The sequence below is a fragment of the Zonotrichia albicollis genome, chromosome 1, assembly GCF_047830755.1.
Source record: "Zonotrichia albicollis isolate bZonAlb1 chromosome 1, bZonAlb1.hap1, whole genome shotgun sequence".
Classification (NCBI taxonomy): Eukaryota; Metazoa; Chordata; class Aves; order Passeriformes; family Passerellidae; genus Zonotrichia; species Zonotrichia albicollis.
In genome coordinates, this window is record NC_133819.1 from 60,188,564 (window position 1) to 60,208,294 (window position 19,731).

The 19,731-nt window shown below is 40.2% G+C and overlaps 1 protein-coding gene across 7 annotated transcripts in view; it reads left to right on the forward strand.

The window, feature by feature from the left end:
• The window catches only part of COL15A1 (collagen type XV alpha 1 chain), a 120,073-nt gene that overhangs the window by 91,596 nt on the left and 8,746 nt on the right, over window positions 1-19,731 (forward strand). For all 7 annotated transcript variants that reach the window (XM_074542218.1, XM_026790202.2, XM_074542216.1 and 4 more), the window contains 11 exons: window positions 1,715-1,792; window positions 1,915-1,950; window positions 5,941-5,994; window positions 6,104-6,163; window positions 7,990-8,058; window positions 8,422-8,463; window positions 10,820-10,865; window positions 11,597-11,686; window positions 14,569-14,618; window positions 16,358-16,468; window positions 17,823-17,967. In XM_074542218.1, coding sequence (XP_074398319.1) covers window positions 1,715-1,792; window positions 1,915-1,950; window positions 5,941-5,994; window positions 6,104-6,163; window positions 7,990-8,058; window positions 8,422-8,463; window positions 10,820-10,865; window positions 11,597-11,686; window positions 14,569-14,618; window positions 16,358-16,468; window positions 17,823-17,967 — 781 coding nt within the window. The remainder of the gene's footprint in view (window positions 1-1,714; window positions 1,793-1,914; window positions 1,951-5,940; window positions 5,995-6,103; window positions 6,164-7,989; window positions 8,059-8,421; window positions 8,464-10,819; window positions 10,866-11,596; window positions 11,687-14,568; window positions 14,619-16,357; window positions 16,469-17,822; window positions 17,968-19,731) is intronic.

The window sequence follows — 19,731 nt, forward strand, 5'->3', positions numbered from 1 at the left end:
GGATCCTATCCAAAAGCCCAAATAAAAAAAAAAGATCGATCTTTTCCTCCTCCTATGCCAGAGAGGGCTTTGCCTACAGAATGATGACTGCAATTTTCAATTCCCAAAGTTTAAGTCTTTAAGACTTGAGGCGCTCTCTTCTTAGGATTCTTTCTCCTGTTTCTTCACAAAAAGTGTGTATTTTATAGCTCTGCAGAGAGGGTACTAAAGACTGACTCTGTTCTTCTGTAAATACTGCAGCTGTTCCAGTTTTTTCCCTTTCTTATCAACCTTCAGGAAGCAGGGGAGAGGAACATCTAATATATTGGGGATACCAAGAAAGAAAAACACTTTCTGCTTAGCTAAGCTCACTTTCTCACAAGTAGTAGGAAGACTGGGAAATGGTTAATTATGGTTTAAATGAGATAGCAGATGAACAGCATTGTCATTGCTCAGAAGGAAAGCTCTCAGGCCGTGTATACCAGTCCCTGCTTATCATAAGGTTTCCCGTTCTTATACAAAATTAATTAAATTATCAAGCTCAACCTTAGAACTAGTTGGGTGGTTTTTGGCTTAGATTGTGGAGGTTTTTACTTTTGTTTTTTTGCTTGGTGCTCTTTGTTTGCTTCTGGTGTCCACACTGGCAAGAACTCAAAGCTTTGAAAGCATTTAATTTTGGATGTACCAAAAACATGGTGATGTATCCGATGGTGTTTCTGAGCTGTGAACACCAGGCTACGCTCAAGAGTGATGGAGTTTGGAAACTCCAGTGAAGATGTACAGACACCTTTACTTAAAATTCAATCTACAGATTCAGAATAGAATAGAATCATGAAATTCAATCTCAGGTCCATAAATCCTCACAGCAGATAAAGTCGGTGAAGCCAACCAAGTCTTAGGGAGACTCCAAAGTATCCAAAGTATCTTCAGGGAGACTTGAAAGACTCACAACAGTTTAAGAACCTGTGAGAAGTACTGAGTTACAGCACCTAGAGTTCAATGAAAGGTCTATAACCTGGACTGGCATTTTAATCAGCAATGCAATTGCTAACTTCAAGCTAGATTTTTTCCATGACATCTTGGGAAAGATGTTGTAGCAAGCTGCCTGAGGTAGGAAGTGGAAAGTTACAGCTGAATGATCCAGCATGGGAGCCATGCGCTTAGCACTGAGAAGTGATTATTCATGGTGGTGGAACAGGACTTCAGAGGGTCACAGTTTTGAGTGCTAGGACTTGACCTTCAGTAAAGTTAATGAGGTTGCATCCTGCAAGGTACGTAGAGAGAATGATTCATGCTTTCCTGATAGTAAAATCTGAACATTTACTGGTCTATCAAGACAGGACATTTCCAGCAGGGTTTACTGACCATTAAGCTGATGGTACACAAAAAGACACCAATAACCTGTCTGCCTTTGCAGAGACCTTTTGTGAACACAGCATGTTTCACATACTTACTCTATGGAGAGCAAATTAAGTCTTTTTAGAAAAATAAGAACTTATTCTTCTCAGGGAGATATTTTTAGTGCACTTTATTATGTTTTTAGAAAGATCATCTCTTTTCTTCCCCAGAATCAAGATTCACCCTACTCATACTGATATCACTTTATGTTTGATATCACAGCATGACTAATCTGTCGTACTTCAAACAAAAGTAATGCTTTTGTTGAAGTCAAGTCCCTTGACTTCTGATTCACTGGGAACTGATTTGTAAACAGTAATTACTGTGATAATTGCAGGGTGAAAAGGGAGAGCCAGGAGCTATCATTTCTGCTGATGGATCTTTAACTGAATTATTAGGAAGAAAAGGGGAGAAGGTGAGCTAATACTGTGTTGTGCTCCTCCAGAATTATTTGGTGGCCATGTTATCAGCCACCTCTGCTAGACATTGCAGGAATTCTCCTTGTCATTGCTCTCTCTCTGTGTTGGTCCTCAACAGGGTGAAGCTGGAGTGATGGGACCAGTGGGACCAATGGTAAGATGTTTTCAAAGATGAATAGTTTTTTATTTTTTAATTTTGCTTTGGCCTTACAAATATTAGTAAATGTAAAGGTAGCATGGTTAGCTTTTCTTTCCTTCTGAGTAAGGAGTATCTGTGCTTCAGGGCCATCAGTGCCCTTCAGAAAAGAATGTGCTTGTTACATATGTGGTGCAGTACCTACTGATTTGATGCAGAGCTTAAATTCTGGTAGAACAAATGTATCTGTTACTGTCTAAGATAACTGTGAAATATCATCAGAGCTAGAAACTTAAATGATTTTTGGCTCTGAGTGAACTGGGTTTGTTTAGCTCTGAAGATAAAAGACTAAGAGGAGCTCTAATTGCTCCCTGCTGTGGCCTGAAAGGGAATTATTAAAAAAAAAAAGTCAGGTCCTTCTCAGATGTGCACAGGAAAATGACAAGTAACAAAGATGTTGTGACATATGTAAATATAAAGGCAAAAATTCATGTTAAAAGTGATTAAACATAGAAATAAGTGCCCAGAGAGATGATGGATTCTCGAACAAGGTGTTGAGTGGCATGACCTAAACTACAAGCCTAACATACAAGTTTGTCTTGTAAGCAAGGGGTTGTGCAAGAGGATCCCTCTCTTTCCACCTAAATTATTCTCTGTTTATATGATTTACATTAAAACAACTAATTGCATTGGCTCAATTTCTGTCAATGCCAATAAATTGCAACTGTGTTGGATTCTGAGAAAGTTGTACACCAGGCAGCAGAGTAGGACCATGTACCAAAATCAGGATTTAGAGGCCTTCTTTCAGGTATTTGGTCTGATACTTTTGACTGGACATGGAAGGTCATAAGAAAGCACAATGAATTAGTTATAAGATAAGAACAGTTGCCCAGACTCAGCAGTGTTAGGGCCCCAATTTCTTCTAGTCTAGTATTCAAAAAATCAAGGATGTCAAGGATGTTTCTTTGCTTCTGCTTTTCATGTAGCCTGGTCACTATTGTGCCTTAGTGAATGTTAGTGGGGTGTTGACATTTCTGCACATCGAGGTACATAGGAGATTTTTACATCCGTTTCTGTAGCCTTCCAAAGGGGATAACTGGGTCTGCTGAGTAACTTCTTTTTTAATTACTGTGTATCAGAATACCCTGAGGAGGCTATCCTAACTTACCAGAAAGGATGCTCCTTTCCTTCTCTTTGTATGACTGCAAGATGATCTACCCTTTTGACTTGACACAGAATAACTTCGAATGAAAGTGGACTTCAGAGATGATCTTGAGCACATCACTGCTTGGAGAAGGTCTCTTAAAATCAGGAACTTGTCAAGTGAAGTTTTCAACAACTCTTAGGATAGAAATTCCACAACCTTTCTGGGCAGCACATTCCAAACATTTGACAAACTCTGAAGTAAAAAAATTGTCCTCATATTTATTTGGAATTCCTCTTGTTCTGGCTTGTGTTCACTGCTACTTGCTGTGCAGCCTGCATCCAGCGGACATGTCCTTTTCCTCTCAGCCCCAAACTTTGTGTTTTACATCTCCTTTTATACTGCCTTCATACACTTCAGCAAGCAGACGAGGAAGTTCTTGCCAGCACTGGTGCGAATGGTTACACTTCAGGAAAGTTTGGCACAGGGAGCCTGTCTCAAAGCTTTGCTCAGCCAGTTCTCTTCTGAGCGCAGTACTCAGGTTTGATCATCACTGCTAATGGGGTGGTACAATTTGGTGTTGTCCCATAGAAAAACATCCATCTGTAGTTAGTGTGAGGCCTGTGCAGCAAAAGTACATAGACTTCAAGTGCTGTGTCAGAAACCCTGACAAATAACTTATTGAAGGTTTTAGTGCAATAGTTCTGTTCCAGTTTGCTCCAAAGGAGCCTCTGGCCCAGGAACAACTTTGAGGCAGTGAGGGACTCTGATTGTTCCTCTCTGCTTTTAGACCTATACACAGATTTCCAGAATTTAAAATCAAATCCCAAGTCGTTGCTCTGCCCCTCTTTGAGACTTTAGGTGGACAGAAGGTAGGATCACAGGAGCTTGGAGCACAAGGAGCTACAGAGAAGTAGTAGTTTCACAGATGAGAACTAGGGATAGTCAAGAGGTCAGTACAATTGTTAGCAAAAGCAGAAGCAACAGACTGAATCCAAGCTCCTGCCACCAGGGAAATGAGGATCTTTTACATGCTGTTCCCTGTGGGTGAAGGAAACGGCTGCATATCACTGAAGGAGAGCACTTAGTGAGAACCTCAGTGTCCAGATCTACTGTGCTGGTGTAAAAGAAACTTTTGTGGTAAGCAAAACTCCTGTGGCTTCCACGCTTCCTTCTTTCACTTCTAGCTGTGACTGCTGGCTTCTCTCAGGGAGTTGCTAACACCTGACAGACTGGGCTAGCACTTAAAGAGAATAATAAAGGTGGCCCCAGCTGAGTCAACTCTCGCATTGGTAATGTTTGAAATCCCAGTTAAAGCATGGGATCAGACGCTGCTCTCTATTTAAACTGAAAAAGTCTGTTTCTAGTTGTTCTCACTGCTGATTAAAGTTCAGATTTACATAATCTTTAAAGGCTCAGGTACCAGAGAGTGAAATAGGAAAATGCTTTTGGATTGCCTTTTTTTAACATTTTTGATTGCTTTTTTTTCCCCCCAAACTTCATTACTGGATGTGGTATCATGGAAATGTGAATTTTGAAATTTTGGGGCACAATATTGAAATTTGAAATTCACCAGCAATCTCTTGCCTGATTGAGACACAGGCATTAACTTTGTTCACAGAGGTAGAAATTACCTTCAAACAGGAAATAAAATAGAAGATTAATAAAAGTCTTACCAGCTGCAAGTAGTTTCAGCTGACATTAGTGAGCTTTAAATTCCGATTACAGTGGTGACATTATAAATAATATGTTCATATGGTAACTGCTTATGAATTTCAGGTCTAATCCAGTTTTCAGTTTCAGGAGGAGAAAAATTACAATTAATCCATGAATTTCAGCTAGATAATAAGAGAAATTATCTTCTTCATCAGATAAATTTTTCATTAATGTACATATCACTTTTCACTGAAAAGATATCATGTGAAGGGTTAAACACACCCACTGTCACATGTAGGTGGTATCTGTGTGAGATCTACAGACAGATTATTTAACAAGTAATGCAAGAAGGAGTATCTCAGCATTTCAGCGGACTAAAAAAAGGAAATGAAACCAGAAAGGCTGACACAAATGTTTGTGTAGTTGTATGTAGTTTGTCTAGACCCTTGTGGTTTCGCTGAGTTTCAGGAAGCTGACATCAGTTGAAAGTTTGTAGATCCTCAGATTTGCTGCTTTTTGTTGATCACTTGCAGGCTGCCTGGAAGCTGCATGCTTGCAAATGCCCCATCATAGGCCATCCATAGTCCTGGACCACCTTTCCCAGGCAGCCTGCTTGTCCCCTCTTTTTGCAGTGGCTTGTATTACTTTTTGGAGCCTGGTGAATCTGTCAAACCTGTATAAAGAAGGAGCAATTCTGTTTCAACTATCAGCCCCATGAATCCACAAACCCAGGCTGGTGTGAGGCAAGTAGAAGCCTGGCACTGCATGAATTCTTAGCCAATCCACAAATATTTCCTCACAGAGCATGTTTAAAAAATAATTAGAAATGAGAAAGGGTGGGGGGGAAAGAAGATGAACAAAGAAAGAAGATGAACAAAGCATATAATCTCTAACTTTCATTTCTTTTCCTGACTGATGCATTTAATTTTTCTTCAATAGATGGTGAGCCAGTTTTGAATTGCATGCCCTACAAGGGTCTGGGAATTCAGACTTCATTTCAGATAGGTGGTCTTTTCCAAACCAGAGCTGTTACATGCAGTCCTCAGCTTCTGAGATCACTCAGTAGAGCAAGCAGGGAGGATGTTCTGTGCAGTCACATGCAATCACAGGCTGATTTTTAATGTAGATATAAAATTATGTTTCTTATTCTTAATAATCAAATATAGATCAACAAAATGGGCCACAATTACTTTTTTTTTTCTGTTCAGGGACCAATAGGACCTACTGGACCCAAAGGAGAGCTTGGCTTCCCAGGACGCCCAGTATGTATTATGCTCTCAAGTGGGATAAAGTGGGAAATCTTGCTTCTGACAAGATATATGACATTTATTATTATTATTTATAATAATAAATTATTTCTACTTATTTCAGGGCCGTCCAGGACTGAATGGACTGAGAGGTGTGAAAGGTGATCGAGGTGAAGCATTTAATGTAAGTTTTTTGTATTTCAATTAGTTGCAAAATAAAATCTGTTAAAATCTGAAGTCTGATTTATACTGATCCCTTTCAAATGATGATGGGACTGAAAACCTGAAATGTTTTAGAAATAATTGTGTTTCTGCTACTTTTCCTCTCTAGCAGCAGTCGTTAAATAGTCTGCTTTTGGCTCTGTCTGGGCAGTTCTTGCAGATACACATAGTCGTGTCAGCTCCCAGGTGTAACAGTTATGTGTGACACTCACTGCTACCATTGCACCTTCAAATAGCAAAAGATTTGGAATTCCAGACTTTTTAATATGTGTCAAGAAGTTCCTGATCCAGGCCACCAGTGTGACCTCGCATGATGGGAAGATACTCCCACAGGCTCTGACCTTTCTAGCCCAGATACAAATGGCACTTGAGCAAATCACAGGGAAGTGGTAGCTACCTTACTAACAAGGAGACACTCACTAATACCTGCTACCTGCTATGGTTGCCATGTGCAAGTGTCCAAAACAATGATCTCTGCACAGGTGACAGCGTATTCATGCTCACCTCAGCCTGTAATTGTGGAATGACAAGTGATGAAGCAAGCTCCTGTTGCTGCAAGTCTGTTCACATGAGAAGATTTCAGACAAGTTGTCTCATGACAAACATTGAAACTGGACAGCACAAGAGCTAGCACTGCTGAGCATAGACAATGAGCTTCACCACAGCAGTCATTTGTGTGGTTGTTCTGATGTCATGCAACAATCTGTGCTAGGAAAATTGATACCCATGCAACAACAGCAGCTAATGCTATTTCATCTGCATCAGAGATAATGCTGAATAAAAGTTACAAGGGTATGTTACTGAGCTAGCATAAAGTCAGTATCACTGTACTTCATTAGAGAAATTTTTATAAATGGATTCTGTTATAAGAATCTGGTTCTAGTTTGCTCAAAAGAAAAAAAAATATGACACACAAACTACAAGGCACAAGTGTCTTGTCCATCTAGATAATAAATATAAGTGAGATGATACTGCTTTATGTGAGAAGCAGGGAGACTGAGAATTGGTAAGTATCTTTGCAGAATTAGTAAGTATTTAGGTATCTGCACAGTAAAAAAAGACCAGGTACTGAATGTGGCTTACATCCCTGGAAGAAGGTATAAGTAGAAATAGAGTTCCTAGAAAGTGAAAACAAACAAATTAGATAAATTCTAATTGGAAGAGAATACAGGAAAAATTATTACCCACTGAGAGAAAATATAAGAGTAGATTTTCCTTTCCTCCATAACCTCAAACATATTAATTTTTGTTTTCTGGATTGTCTGTCTTAACCATACAAAAGCTATTGTAGCAAGTGCAACTAGATGAAGTACATCAGGCTGACAGGTTAAAGCAAACAAGTAAACAAAGGAGGCTACATATTCTAGTCATCCTTCCTGGAGTGCTCAGGGAAGATGAAATCTAATGGATCTCTAATTATTGATGAGATGACATATGTCACCATACAGAAACTTGCATTGATGTAGACTGGAGGGTGAACACAACCTTGTGCTAAGTTTTCAAATTACACAGCTCAGAGCTGACATCTATTTTTTGTAAAAGGCAATGATACCCTCTAGCAGGGCTCCTCAGCGTTGCTAATTAGCATGCACCTATCTGACTGGCACTTGAAAATTTATGAGTTTTAGCAGTCTTGAGAGATCTAGATCAGTGTAGAAAACCTAATTTTCCTTGGATGAGAGATAAACTCTTTAATTTGTTTCAATAAGCAGTGCTTTAGGTGCTCCAGTTTGCAGTTGGGGTTTATTTTTTGTTTGATATCTTCCTTCTTGCACTTTCTCTTACCAGGGCCTTCCTGGCTTGCCTGGGCCCCCAGGGCCCCCCGGACCCCCAGGACGAATACTTTATATCAAAGGAGTAAGTGCCACTGGGCATCAGGGGCTGGTTTGCAGCAGGAATGTGCTGTTCTAGAGGCACTTTGCAAAAGGAAACATCAAAACTGGTTTCAGTCTACACAGGTCACTGTGGGTGACCTTGCTTGTGTGCAGAGAAAAAAGATCTCTTAACCAAAGCCACTGTCATGGAAGAGTTTTGCCCCCATGGCCCACAGAGAGGGACATGATGACAGACCTGGCAGCCAGCTGGGCTTTCTTCTAGGGAGGTGGGGATTTTGTTTCCAGGCTTAGCCTCATCATAACAGTTAGGTTTATGTGGTGTGTTACATGCTGTATCATACCTATGCTCACCAAAGTAATTTCCCTCCCCTCCTGTTTTCAATAGACAGTTTTCCCAGTCCCTCCCAGGCCTCATTGCAAAATGCCAGTAAGTGACACATGCAGAATCTGCTCTTAGCAGGATGCATGGCCATGACAGAACATAACCAAAGCAGCTGTACACCTAAACACCATAACCTTGCAGCTTTTCTCCCCCTGCCTTCTGCTTTGCACCAGAGATGTGTTTTACTTGTTCTTCAGGATAACGGATTTTCAAGTGTTTAGCCATTTATGAAAACTTAGCCATGTATAAAATATATAGCAGAACTAGAAACACTAGGCTCTTTTGCTTAAAGTACTTTGATTACTTGTTTTTTTTCTAATACTTTTAATGCCTTTCAAAGCTTGTGTTTCCATAGTTTAGGAGTTGCTTTGGGGACCTGAATGTGTATGCATACAGGTACACGTATTTTTTAGATATATGTATAAATGCAGTCCCCATGTTGTTACGTCTCTAGCTGTTTTTAATTTCTCTGTCCAAAATAAAATTTGTTATGTGTTTCATTGTGGCATGAAATATGCATCAGAAAAGAAAGATCATGTTCTTTATTTGACCCTCAAATGCACTCTGTCCACATAGAATTGCATCAAGTGAAGATCTGCCCCTCCTTTTCAAAGAGTATGAAAAAGCCTTCATCACCTTCAAAGAGCATGCAGTTTCACACATAGTATGAAAAGAAAGGAGATGGATTTCATATTTTCAGAATGTCCTAGTGCAATTTTTCTTTAATGAATTACAGAAATTGCATCCTAGAATGACTGGTGAACATAGTTCAGTCCTGGAAGTCTTTTCCTAGGGCAATATCCTACTGTTAAACTGTGGGGTATGTATTTGGAAAGGATTCTGTCTTTGGGAGCCACAGTCTACCCCTGAACAGTGTGGGGTTATACTTTTCTGCTAAACAGCTGTAAAAGCTCCAAGCAATGCTGTACCCTCTCCTCCAATTTGCATTCCAGTTCTTTTTCGCTGATTTTAGAGAAACAGCTCCTGACTTCCTCTATGCTAAATGTATTGATACTCATCATCACCCTAACCCCACTGCTGAAAAAAGTTGTATCCCAACTTGTGATCTTTTTAGGAATTAATGATAAATAGCCATTACTCTATGGGAATTTGCCATTTCTGCAGTTTTGGCCTACCACCTCCACACATCATTTTTTTACCTCTATGAATTTCTCCCTTTAATCTTCTCACTCCCATTGTATAGCAATGTAGTACATTGATAACAGATGTCCTTAATCACATACATACACATACATTGTCAGCCTCACTTCTGATACCTGACTGGATGAGGCCCTGAACAACTTGATGTAGCTGATCCTCCTTTGGGCTAGACAACCTCCAGAGATGCCTTCCAGCCTTCATTCTCCTCTGATTCTCTGTGGAATGATTCAAACAAAACAAGCCTATTTTCTCTGAATTTCAGATAATAATAGCCACTTCTCCAGAAGTTTAAAATCAGTGAAAAATAGCACTAACTTTAATGTGCACGAGTAATAGAAACACGTACTTGTAAACATCTCTTCATGCACATGAGTGTGCTGGATAGATCTGTCCTACATTTGTGAGTAATCTTCTAACTCTATCCAAGTTTATAGATAAGAAATCTCCTGTTCATGCCTGTATTAATGAGTGTTGATAAATAACTACAGACTGAACCCCAGCAGTTTTTCTTCATGGAGACTGAACTTCTGAAGTTAATGGAGCCACCCATGTGAGTAAGACTTCTATGGGCTGATACTACAGGATTAGCCAGATGCAGCAACTTCCATTTTTTCATACAGTTGCTTAGTTTCCTATAAATAGTACTAGAAAGTACCAAGATTTCCAAGCACTGTGCAACATTTCAGTTCCTGCATTGTCCCTAGTTTAAAGACAGGCACAGAAATAGGTGGCGTGCCCACTGTTACAGGTAGCTGGTGACAGAAGAGGATAGAGTAAAATAGCTTCAGTCTCCCCTCTGTGGTATCAATGCATCTGGAGCACAGGTTACCATCAAACATAACATAGCCCTGGTCTGATGAGCATAATTATAAACACAAGCTGTCATCTCACAGGCAAAAATCAAATCCTGCTTCCAAACACAATATTGTAAATTCAGAATTGTTCTTGGAGAATGAGTTTTCTGATGCTTCTCTGGCACAACCAAGAGTAGAATTTGCTGATGCCTCCAAAATGCATGATGTTACCCTTTTGCTGAAAGCATGTTGCATGTCAAAAAGAGCATAATCCTCATAAAAACTTGATCAGCTAATACTCAGACCGTGTCAAACTGGATAATCCTAGAGTGTTGTTATAATATTTCCTAGCCTGCAAACTTGCTAGGCTTTTCAGTCACACTAAGTAATGCATGTCCACTGATTAATATGTATGGATGATTTTTAATGGATTTCTTTATCTGAAGGTGAACTCTCCCTATCCTGGGAATCAAGAAGTTCTTAATGATCATGGTGGGTAATTCTTTCCTTGTACCTTAGTTTAAATAAGTTTTTGTTTGTTTGGTTTTGTTTTGGTTTGGGGTGGTTTTGTGTTTGTTTTTTTGTTTGTTTTTGTGGGGAGGAGGTGTTGGTTTTGATTTTTGGGAGGTGAGGGGTTTTGGGTTTTTTTGGTGGGTTTTTTTTTTTGGTTGGGTTTTTCATACTTAAGAGCTCTTTGCTTTTTCTTGATTATTGTATAACTGGGGAAGGGAAGGGAAGGGAAGGGAAGGGAAGGGAAGGGAAGGGAAGGGAAGGGAAGGGAAGGGAAGGGAAGGGAAGGGAAGGGAAGGGAAGGGAAGGGAAGGGAAGGGAAGGGAAGGGAAGGGAAGGGAAGGGAAGGGAAGGGAAGGGAAGGGAAGGGAAGGGAAGGGAAATTCAAGAACTGTTTCTGCATCTGCTCCAGTGAAATTCACAAATGGAAAAATAGAACCGGGTCTGTTCAGAGAGTTTTAGGCTGGGTGGATAGGGAAAGGGGAGTAAAAGATTTTTGTGTGAGAGAGATTGTCTTGCATGTGTTGGGGTTGCTAAGAGAGGACAGTCAGGCAGCCATTCAATGGTCGTGAGCGAGAGAGGCATCGAGGGACAGGAACCATGTACCCCACATATATGGAAAGGTCTGCTCCTACTTTCAGTGGTTTGGTTGTCACTGCTACAGTCTCTGCTGTTTTCAAGTTCTTATGAATTTGTGATGCTATTTATGGCAGGCGCTAAAGCAAACAGAGATTCCTGGGGACTGCATAGTTCAGCATACTTAAAAGGAGAGAAGGGAGACAGAGGTGCTCCAGGACCACCAGGTATACTAAATCTAATATGTCATTGACATCCTGTGGAGGAATATGTGTCTAACTCGAAAAGCAATTGAGCAAGATACTTGAATACTTATCTCTGCTGCCTTACCTGCCTAGATATTTATACCCGTGTTCACTGATGAACGAACACATAGAGGAGCAAAGCTCAGAATGTTATCCAAAATGTCTTCTGAAAAGACAGACTGTACATTTGTGAGCATTAGGAATGCGTTAAATATAAGAATAGATATCGAAATATAAGTGGCCGGTCACAGATTTTCTGACATTTTAGAACATAATGGGCACTTCCTGAGATATCATTTTGTTGTCAGTCTTTCTGAGCCAATTGTGCTAACATCCAGTGCTTCACATTTCAGGGTGGTACACCTGTGCATTCTGAGTTCAAGGCAGTCAGTTGTTGCTGAGAGTCCCACTTCTAACAGGAGGTGGAAATAGATTATTTCCATTTCAACCAATTTTTCAATATTTTTTGATTTATTTGTGAAAATTATGAAGAGTCTGTGTGCACTGAAAATTCCAATTCACTAACAGTAGAAGCATATGTTCCTATGTTCCTAGGAACATAGGAATTATTCCTCACCCAAAGATTTGCTTTCTGTATCAGAAAGTGGATACACATTGCTAATTCTTACAAATTCAAAAAGAGTTACAGAAACAAGCATCTGTTTGAAAAGATTGTAATTACAAGCACTTCATTTTCTGTACAATTTTAAAAATCTCATATACTGAGATAAGGCTTTGAAATAGAAAATGCAATATATTGAATTAGTGTTGCTATAGCACATTAATAGTAGTTTTCCTTTAATGCATTGATAATAACTATATTCTCCCCTTATAATAACTGTATTAACCCCTGACTAGGTCTACATGGATATTTCTGTCTTTGCTCCAAAGACATAATTCTGCTGACTGAAGACGACATTTTGGTTATTTTGAAGACAACACCTGTTTGTTGTGATAAAATCAATTTTCCTGTATAGTCCTCATTAATTTTTATTCTGATCCAATATCTTAAAATAAGCAGTTAGTGATTTCCAGTCATCAATTAACTTGTCAAAAGAAGAAGCAAAAAACTTTCCTAAACAGAAAATAAGAAAATTTTCTCTTCGGTGCTGGCTTATCCACCATGAACATATCTGTTCCTTTCCAGGTTCTGTACTGAATGCAAATTATTGTCTTATAAGTATTTTCTTGCCTATATCTGATGATTTCAGGTGCTTCATAAAGAGAAGATTATGAGAGGATTGTTCTTAAGATTTTGCTGTAAAAGTGCAGCAAGTAAAGGATGGTGAAAACAGCACAACAATTCTGGTTAAACTGAAAACTCAATTCACTTTTCTCCTAAAATAACAGAGATTCATATACTTGATCCAATAGATCAACCAGTTCCAACATTTTCTTCAACATTAATTTGAAGCATGCTAACTAAGACCAATTCTGTTGCTGCTTTAAAAAATATTCCTATTTGGTTTTTGCTTAATGATGTAGTTGCTAAAATATTCTTTCATATGAAGCAGTTCTCTAGTTCTCACTGGTGTCCACATAACCATGGAGAGGGAAAATGTACAAGCCAGTAGTTGCATAATTAAAGTCCAGGAAATTTTTCAAAACCTTTTTCTAAAGGGGAGGTGGCTGAAATTCTTTTCACTACATTTGGCGAGTTCCAGGAACGAGAAAAGCTTTTTGAACTGTGGTATTTGTCCATGCAGTGGATTTATTTTTGCTTCCCACAAAATGTCACCTCTCCAGGTGAGGGTCTATTAATAAACAGGGTCTATTAATTGATAACATGCAAAAATATGAAGCCAACACAAAAAGTGTGAGAGCAAACTCAGCATGGGCTTCATTCAGACCTAGACTACTTGCTGGTCATCCTAGAAAGACCTCAGATAGTGCTTAATGTAGACATTAACACTAAGCAACATCTGAGAAGGACACCTGCCATTCCATTCCACTAGTCTGTTCCCTTCCCTCACAAGGATCAAGCAGATCACTGCTGCAAACTGTTATTGGTAAGGTTGGAATAAAATCCAAACAGGTGCCATAATGAGAATACTTTTCCACCCGACAATGTCTGCTCAATTTAATTTTACCTGAGGTGGCACACTGGGAAATGAGCCCTAGGGCTTGCAGAGGGTTGGGCCCAAAGATCTCAAAAATTAATCAAAACATGTTTGAAGGAAATGCACTGAACTGTTATGGGAAACTGCAAAATAGGGGGTTTTTTTCCAAATGTATATCAAGTAGATAATATTTAAAGGCTTTTTGAACCTTTTGTGCTGGCTTGACAGCTTTGACTGACCAATTTTGGCAGACAGCACTTGTTCTATTGGTTTTCATTGCAGAAAAATGTCAAGGAAGAGTTATTGTACAATTGTTGCAGCACAGTAGCAACACTATCTTTCTCTTGTCAGCTCTGGTATTGTCTTTGCAGGAAAGATCACACATCTACTGATGGATCACCCCACTACCAGCAAAACATATGAAATGCTTCTCTTTTTCCTTGACTTTCATCAAAGGGGTTAATGTGGATACTTCTCTTTCACTCCTCTTCCCAGCTGCTATGTTTTCAGAAAATTGGGATTTTTTGTACTTGAGCCTTCTTTGCTTCTAATTTTTCTGAAATCCCAATCAGATTCAGATGTTTTTAAGGTGGAAGAGGGACTGACGAGGCACAGACAAGATAGGCTATGTAAGTCTTGCTTTGTTAGGGAACAAAACTAAAAATATGTTTGAGATAAAGGTTAATGCCCTTATTGGAAATAGTTTTCCTTTAAACTCCTAAACCAGTAATACCAAAAGCAGTGCTTTTAAAAGGAAAATTACAGATAATTACTGTACTTTATTGTATTTTCTTCCTTTTTCAGGTCCACCTCTGCCTCCATCATATTTCAGCCACTTTATTAATAGCATAAAGGTAATTATATCCCATTTGTGTTTAAGTTCTGTTAAGCTTTTTTTAAAGTGTACTTTACTATAAATTAAGCACAAACCAATGCAACGTGGTGAAATATACAAATATAAGGGCATCAGCAACTGCAAATTATATTAATTTCTTAAACTCTAGCTACATAGGCAAGTGTATTATGACTATAGAGATAGCAGTTGTCAGAGGTCTATAAAGATTGCTTTTGAAAGAAACTTTATTACTGAGGCTTTTTACCTTCCCAGTGGTATTAAAGTGATTCATAATTCACTGTTACCTAACATATCTGCCTTAAATGAATGCTTTTGTTTCCATGTCAGCTCAGGTAAAAGCCATCCATTACCTAAAGGGCTTCTAGAACATTGGGTAAGGGGAAAGGAGGTAGAAATCACTTGCATGTCATGTTATTTATCTTTTTAGTATGCTGAATAAAATTAAATTATGGAAACTACTTTTCCTGGAAGCTCTTACAGCAAAGTATACCCATACCTTAATTTGTTTAGTCTCTCTCTGTTCCATTATTCTCTTGACTGCTACAAGTGACAAAAATTAAGAAAAATATGATATTCTTCTAAATATTTTTAGGTGAATATCAGTAGAAGAACTTATAAAATGTAAATTGAATTATCATTTAATGATGCTATCAAAAGTGTTGTGCTGGCAGTCTCTTGGAAGGACTCTTAATGCTGCCTTGTTTTAGGACTTTATTTCTGCTTGGCTGAGTACACCCAAGTTATTCCTATGGTATAAAGTGTTCCATGCATGTGGCAAAGCTGATAGGGTTTCTTTGACCTTACAGTCTGTAGCTTTACAGATTTAACTGCCAAGAACTCATTTTTCATCTAGTCCTTCTACTCCCCAAAATGGCCTGGAATAAAGAAACATTTTGAGTCATGTTTATTGGGAATCTACAATGACTAAAAGTCAGAGGAGGAGCTGCACATAGCCATGTCCTCTGGCTGTCTGCAGATACCTGCCATTTTTGCTTTGCCCTTTGCCTCTTCTATCCACAGGTTTATTTCTCAGAAACCTGAAAAAAGTCAACCAAAAAAAAAAATTTGAGGGGAAAAAAAGCAGACAAACGGAAAAAAATAATGTGAGGAGGATGTATAAATGCTGTGGCTCATCTTGCACAGATATATAATAATTCAGTAATTAAATGCTGCTTCTTACCTATTGCTTTGTTTCCCAAACTAACTGATAATCGGCCATGCAGAACAGAAGACATACTCTTTCAAGTATCTGCAATTTTGTGTGGTGTCTCTTCTGTTATTCTGGTGCTCACTCCCACCATGCTCTGCTCACTTCGTCAAATACTTTCAAATAGCTGTCCATTCCCTGTCAATTTTGCTTTGGTTTTTCCTTGATGATAGAGGAAAGTGCAAAGCCAGGCTTTTATGCTTCCTCCAACTCTCTCTTCGCCTCCAGCTACAGCACTGAACAAGGTTTTGCTGGGCAGAATAGCAGGAAACAGCAGCAGAGGCATTTTCTCTGCCTCCACCAAACCCCACCTCCCCTAGCCCTTGCCCTGTGTGAGCCTTGCAGCCTCAATAGAGAAACCATTCCTTTTCATCCCATATCACAGAAGAAGAAAGAAAGTGATGTTAAAAACATTTCAAGCAAGTGCTTTCCTTTACAAAACTCAGAGATTTCAGGTAAATTTAAAAGGTCAGTGCATGGTGTTCTGGTCTCACTTCAGCTCAACATTTTAAAATACATTTTCTTCAAAGGGTGAAAAAGGAGACAATGGAGTCACTGGTGTAAAAGGAGAAAAAGGAGAACCAAATGGAGGGTTTTTCCTGACAGGACCTCCTGGACCCCCGGGAAGACCAGGATTAATTGTAAGTCATGCAGGTTGTAGAATGGGAACATTTGTGACTACCCATTTAGAATTGATGTAGAAGGCACTAAAAAGAGACAAGCATCAGGATTGCTAGGAACTATATAAAAACTTACTAGGTGCTAGGTGAATAGGAGAAAATGTCATTAAATGTAAACACAGACACTTCACTGTTGTGCACAGAATTACTTTGCTATGAAATACTGGCATAATGTTGTGCTCAGCTGTCTCATATAGCTACACCAGTATGTAGATCATGCTATTAACAGCATTACAAATCAAAGCAGCGTGTATAATTTGTGATACTACTACTTATGCCCCCATAATACCAAAATAAGCCATATAAAATTAGTCAGAGGCTGACTTGAAAATTACAGGCTATCTAAATAATTAATCCTAATTTCCTAGTAATCCAAAAACATGACTGAAAAGACCAGTGTGTAGCCATATGGACCATTTCTATAAAATTCAACCAGTGTCTACTGTCTACCTTTTAATTTTATCTTCTGGCCATTGCCACCACAGCTGCTTTGGAATAAAATGCACCAGTTCTTTGTAACCTAGTTTATCCCTGGGATCTGGTACCAACTACATGCATTGCATTCCTCTATTTCCATGTCTGTGTCAAGAACCATGAATGAAACAGCTGAGGATTAAGTGCTAAGTTAGCCAGACCACCCTTAAAAATCCCCCTAGTTCTATTCCACATTGCTGAGAACCATATCCCTGTTTAGAAACTGTTCTACTGGCACAGCTGAGCTCTCCTTGTCCAGAGTCCAGTGTGTTCCATGTCTGCAGGATGGTGTGAGCACAGGGAGCAGAAGTCCTCCTCAGTCAGGCTGAGGACACACTGCTAAACTGAAAATGAAGGAAGTTGAAGCCTTTTTATTCTGCAAGTCTGGCAGCTGGAGAGGCTAAGGGCTAACATTTGATCACAAGAGGGAGGAGACAGCACTCGTCATGAAGTGTACACCTTGCATAGACACACTTTACATTAAAGTTTTCCACAAACTCTCTGAGCCCATCAAAGCAAGCAGTCTCAGCATGAACAGAGTAGAGATCCAGGATTTTGAGAGCACTGTTGAGAGTTTTGCAGGTATCAGCTGCACAGGGGTAGGTATGAGATTATTCAGAAAGCTTTCCAAAATTTAAATCCTTTACTTAATATCAGTATATGGTTAAAATTTTCATTTTCCATTATGAAAATGAAAGTGCCTGCTTGGAGAAAATTACATACAGACTCATGTCTAAATGGTGGTGTAGTGGCAGGCACCTGGTAAATGTTGCCACCAGAGATGATGGCCCTGCAACAGTGAAACCAATACATTCAAGGAAATACTTTTCATCACTGACAGGGACCAAAAGGGGACTCAGTTGTTGGACCCAGAGGACCTCCAGGGTTACCAGGCCTACCTGGCTTACCAGGTTATGGAAAAATTGGACCTCCTGGCCCACCTGGACCACCTGGACCACCAGGCCCCCCTGCAATATATGGCTCAGGTGAGCTTTTCAGTGCATGTGCAAGTGTACAGCCACATGCCCACAACCCACACATGACCAATTCTTTCACACCTGGCAGGTTGTCCCACCTGCCCACCCTCTCTGCATACCTGAGCGGGTTGTTTCCCACTCTCCTCCTGCCCTCCACCAGCTTCTCCTGGGGGGAAGCTGGAACTGAGAGCACAAAAGGGACAATTTCTCTGCAGACAGTTTTCACTGACTAGTGCCATGGAGGTGCTATTGTGTGAAGTATCTTGCTGTGGATGTGACTGGGAGGAAATCTGCATAGTAGAGATAGGTTACCTTGACAGCTGTGCAAAATCCATCAAATTGACCAGCTGGCTAAATCTGGGACAAAACACTCCTCTTGTGGGGAATGGAATTAAATCCAACTGGTGGCCAACACAAGGGGGTTTTCCCAGGGCTCAATATTGAGTTCCAGATCTATCTAATATCAGTTATCTGGGCTAGGGGATCAAATGCACACTCTAGTGAGTTTGCCCCCAAACTGGGTGGGAAGGTTGATCCGCTGAAATGTTCTACAGATGTGTCTGGACAGACTGAACCAATGGGCCAAGGTCAGCTCTATGGGTCAGCAAGGCCAGGTGCCAGGTCCTGCATTTGCATTTGCGTCACAACAACCCTGTGCGGAGTAGCTGGAAAGCTGCCCTGCAGAAAAGGAACTGAGGGTGCTGGTTGGCAGCTGTTGAAACTGAGCCAGCAGTGCCCAGGTAGCCCAGGTAGCCTGATACAGCCAGGTTGCCTGTATCAGCAGTAGTGTGGCCAGCTGGAGCAGGGCAGTGATTGTCCCACTGTACTCAGCACTGGCCAGGCCACACCTTGAATCTTGTGCTCAGTTTTGAGCCCCTCACTACAAGAATGCAGCACATTGAGGGGCTGGAGCATGTCCAGAGAAGGGCAACAAAGCTGGGGAAGGGTCTGGAGCACAAGTCCTGTGAGGAGCAGCTGAGGGAGCTGGGGGTGTTTAGCCTGGAGCAAAGGAGGCTCAGAGGTGACCTTACCACTCTCTACAACTGCCTGGAAGAGGGTGTAGCCAGGAGGGGGTCAGTCTCTTCTCCCAGGTTACAAGCAACAGGACAAGAGAAAATGGCCCCAAGTTGTACCAGAGGAGGTTTAAATTGGATATTAGGAATTTTTTTTCACCTAAAGGATTGCCACTGGAACAGGCTGCCCAGGGAAGTGGTTGAGTCACCATCTCTGGAAGCACAACCATGGCACTGAGGGACATGTTTTAGTAGCAGAGTTTGCAGTTCTGGGTGTTGCAGGTGGAGGTGATGATCTTAAGGGTCTTTTCCAGCCCAAGTGCTTCTCTGATTTTCTGGGGAAAAGGCAGTACCCACAGCAGAGTTTAGGTCTAGAATCAGACTGCTGGAGAGCTGCTTCTAAGCTATGCAAATACTGAATAGAATTGGAACTTCAGGTTGCTTACCCTGCCTTTAATGGTTTTCAACTTACTGGAAAAGGAGTAAAATGTGCCACAATTAGTCACATCAAGAGAGGAATTTTGCAAACAAGGTGACATCAAAGGGAGTATGTGGCTAGAAATCAGGTGTCACAGTACAAGATATTTGTGCTTTATGACTCCTTTTGGGTCACAGGTTTTTTAGTGACAAGCCTCATACTGTTAATGTCCAGCCTTGGTTTCTGGTGGATGGGTTCTTGGGGTCTTCTGACATTACTTGACAGATATGCCTGAGAAAATGACTGATTCCTTCCTCTAGGATCTGTGACCAGCATGGGAAT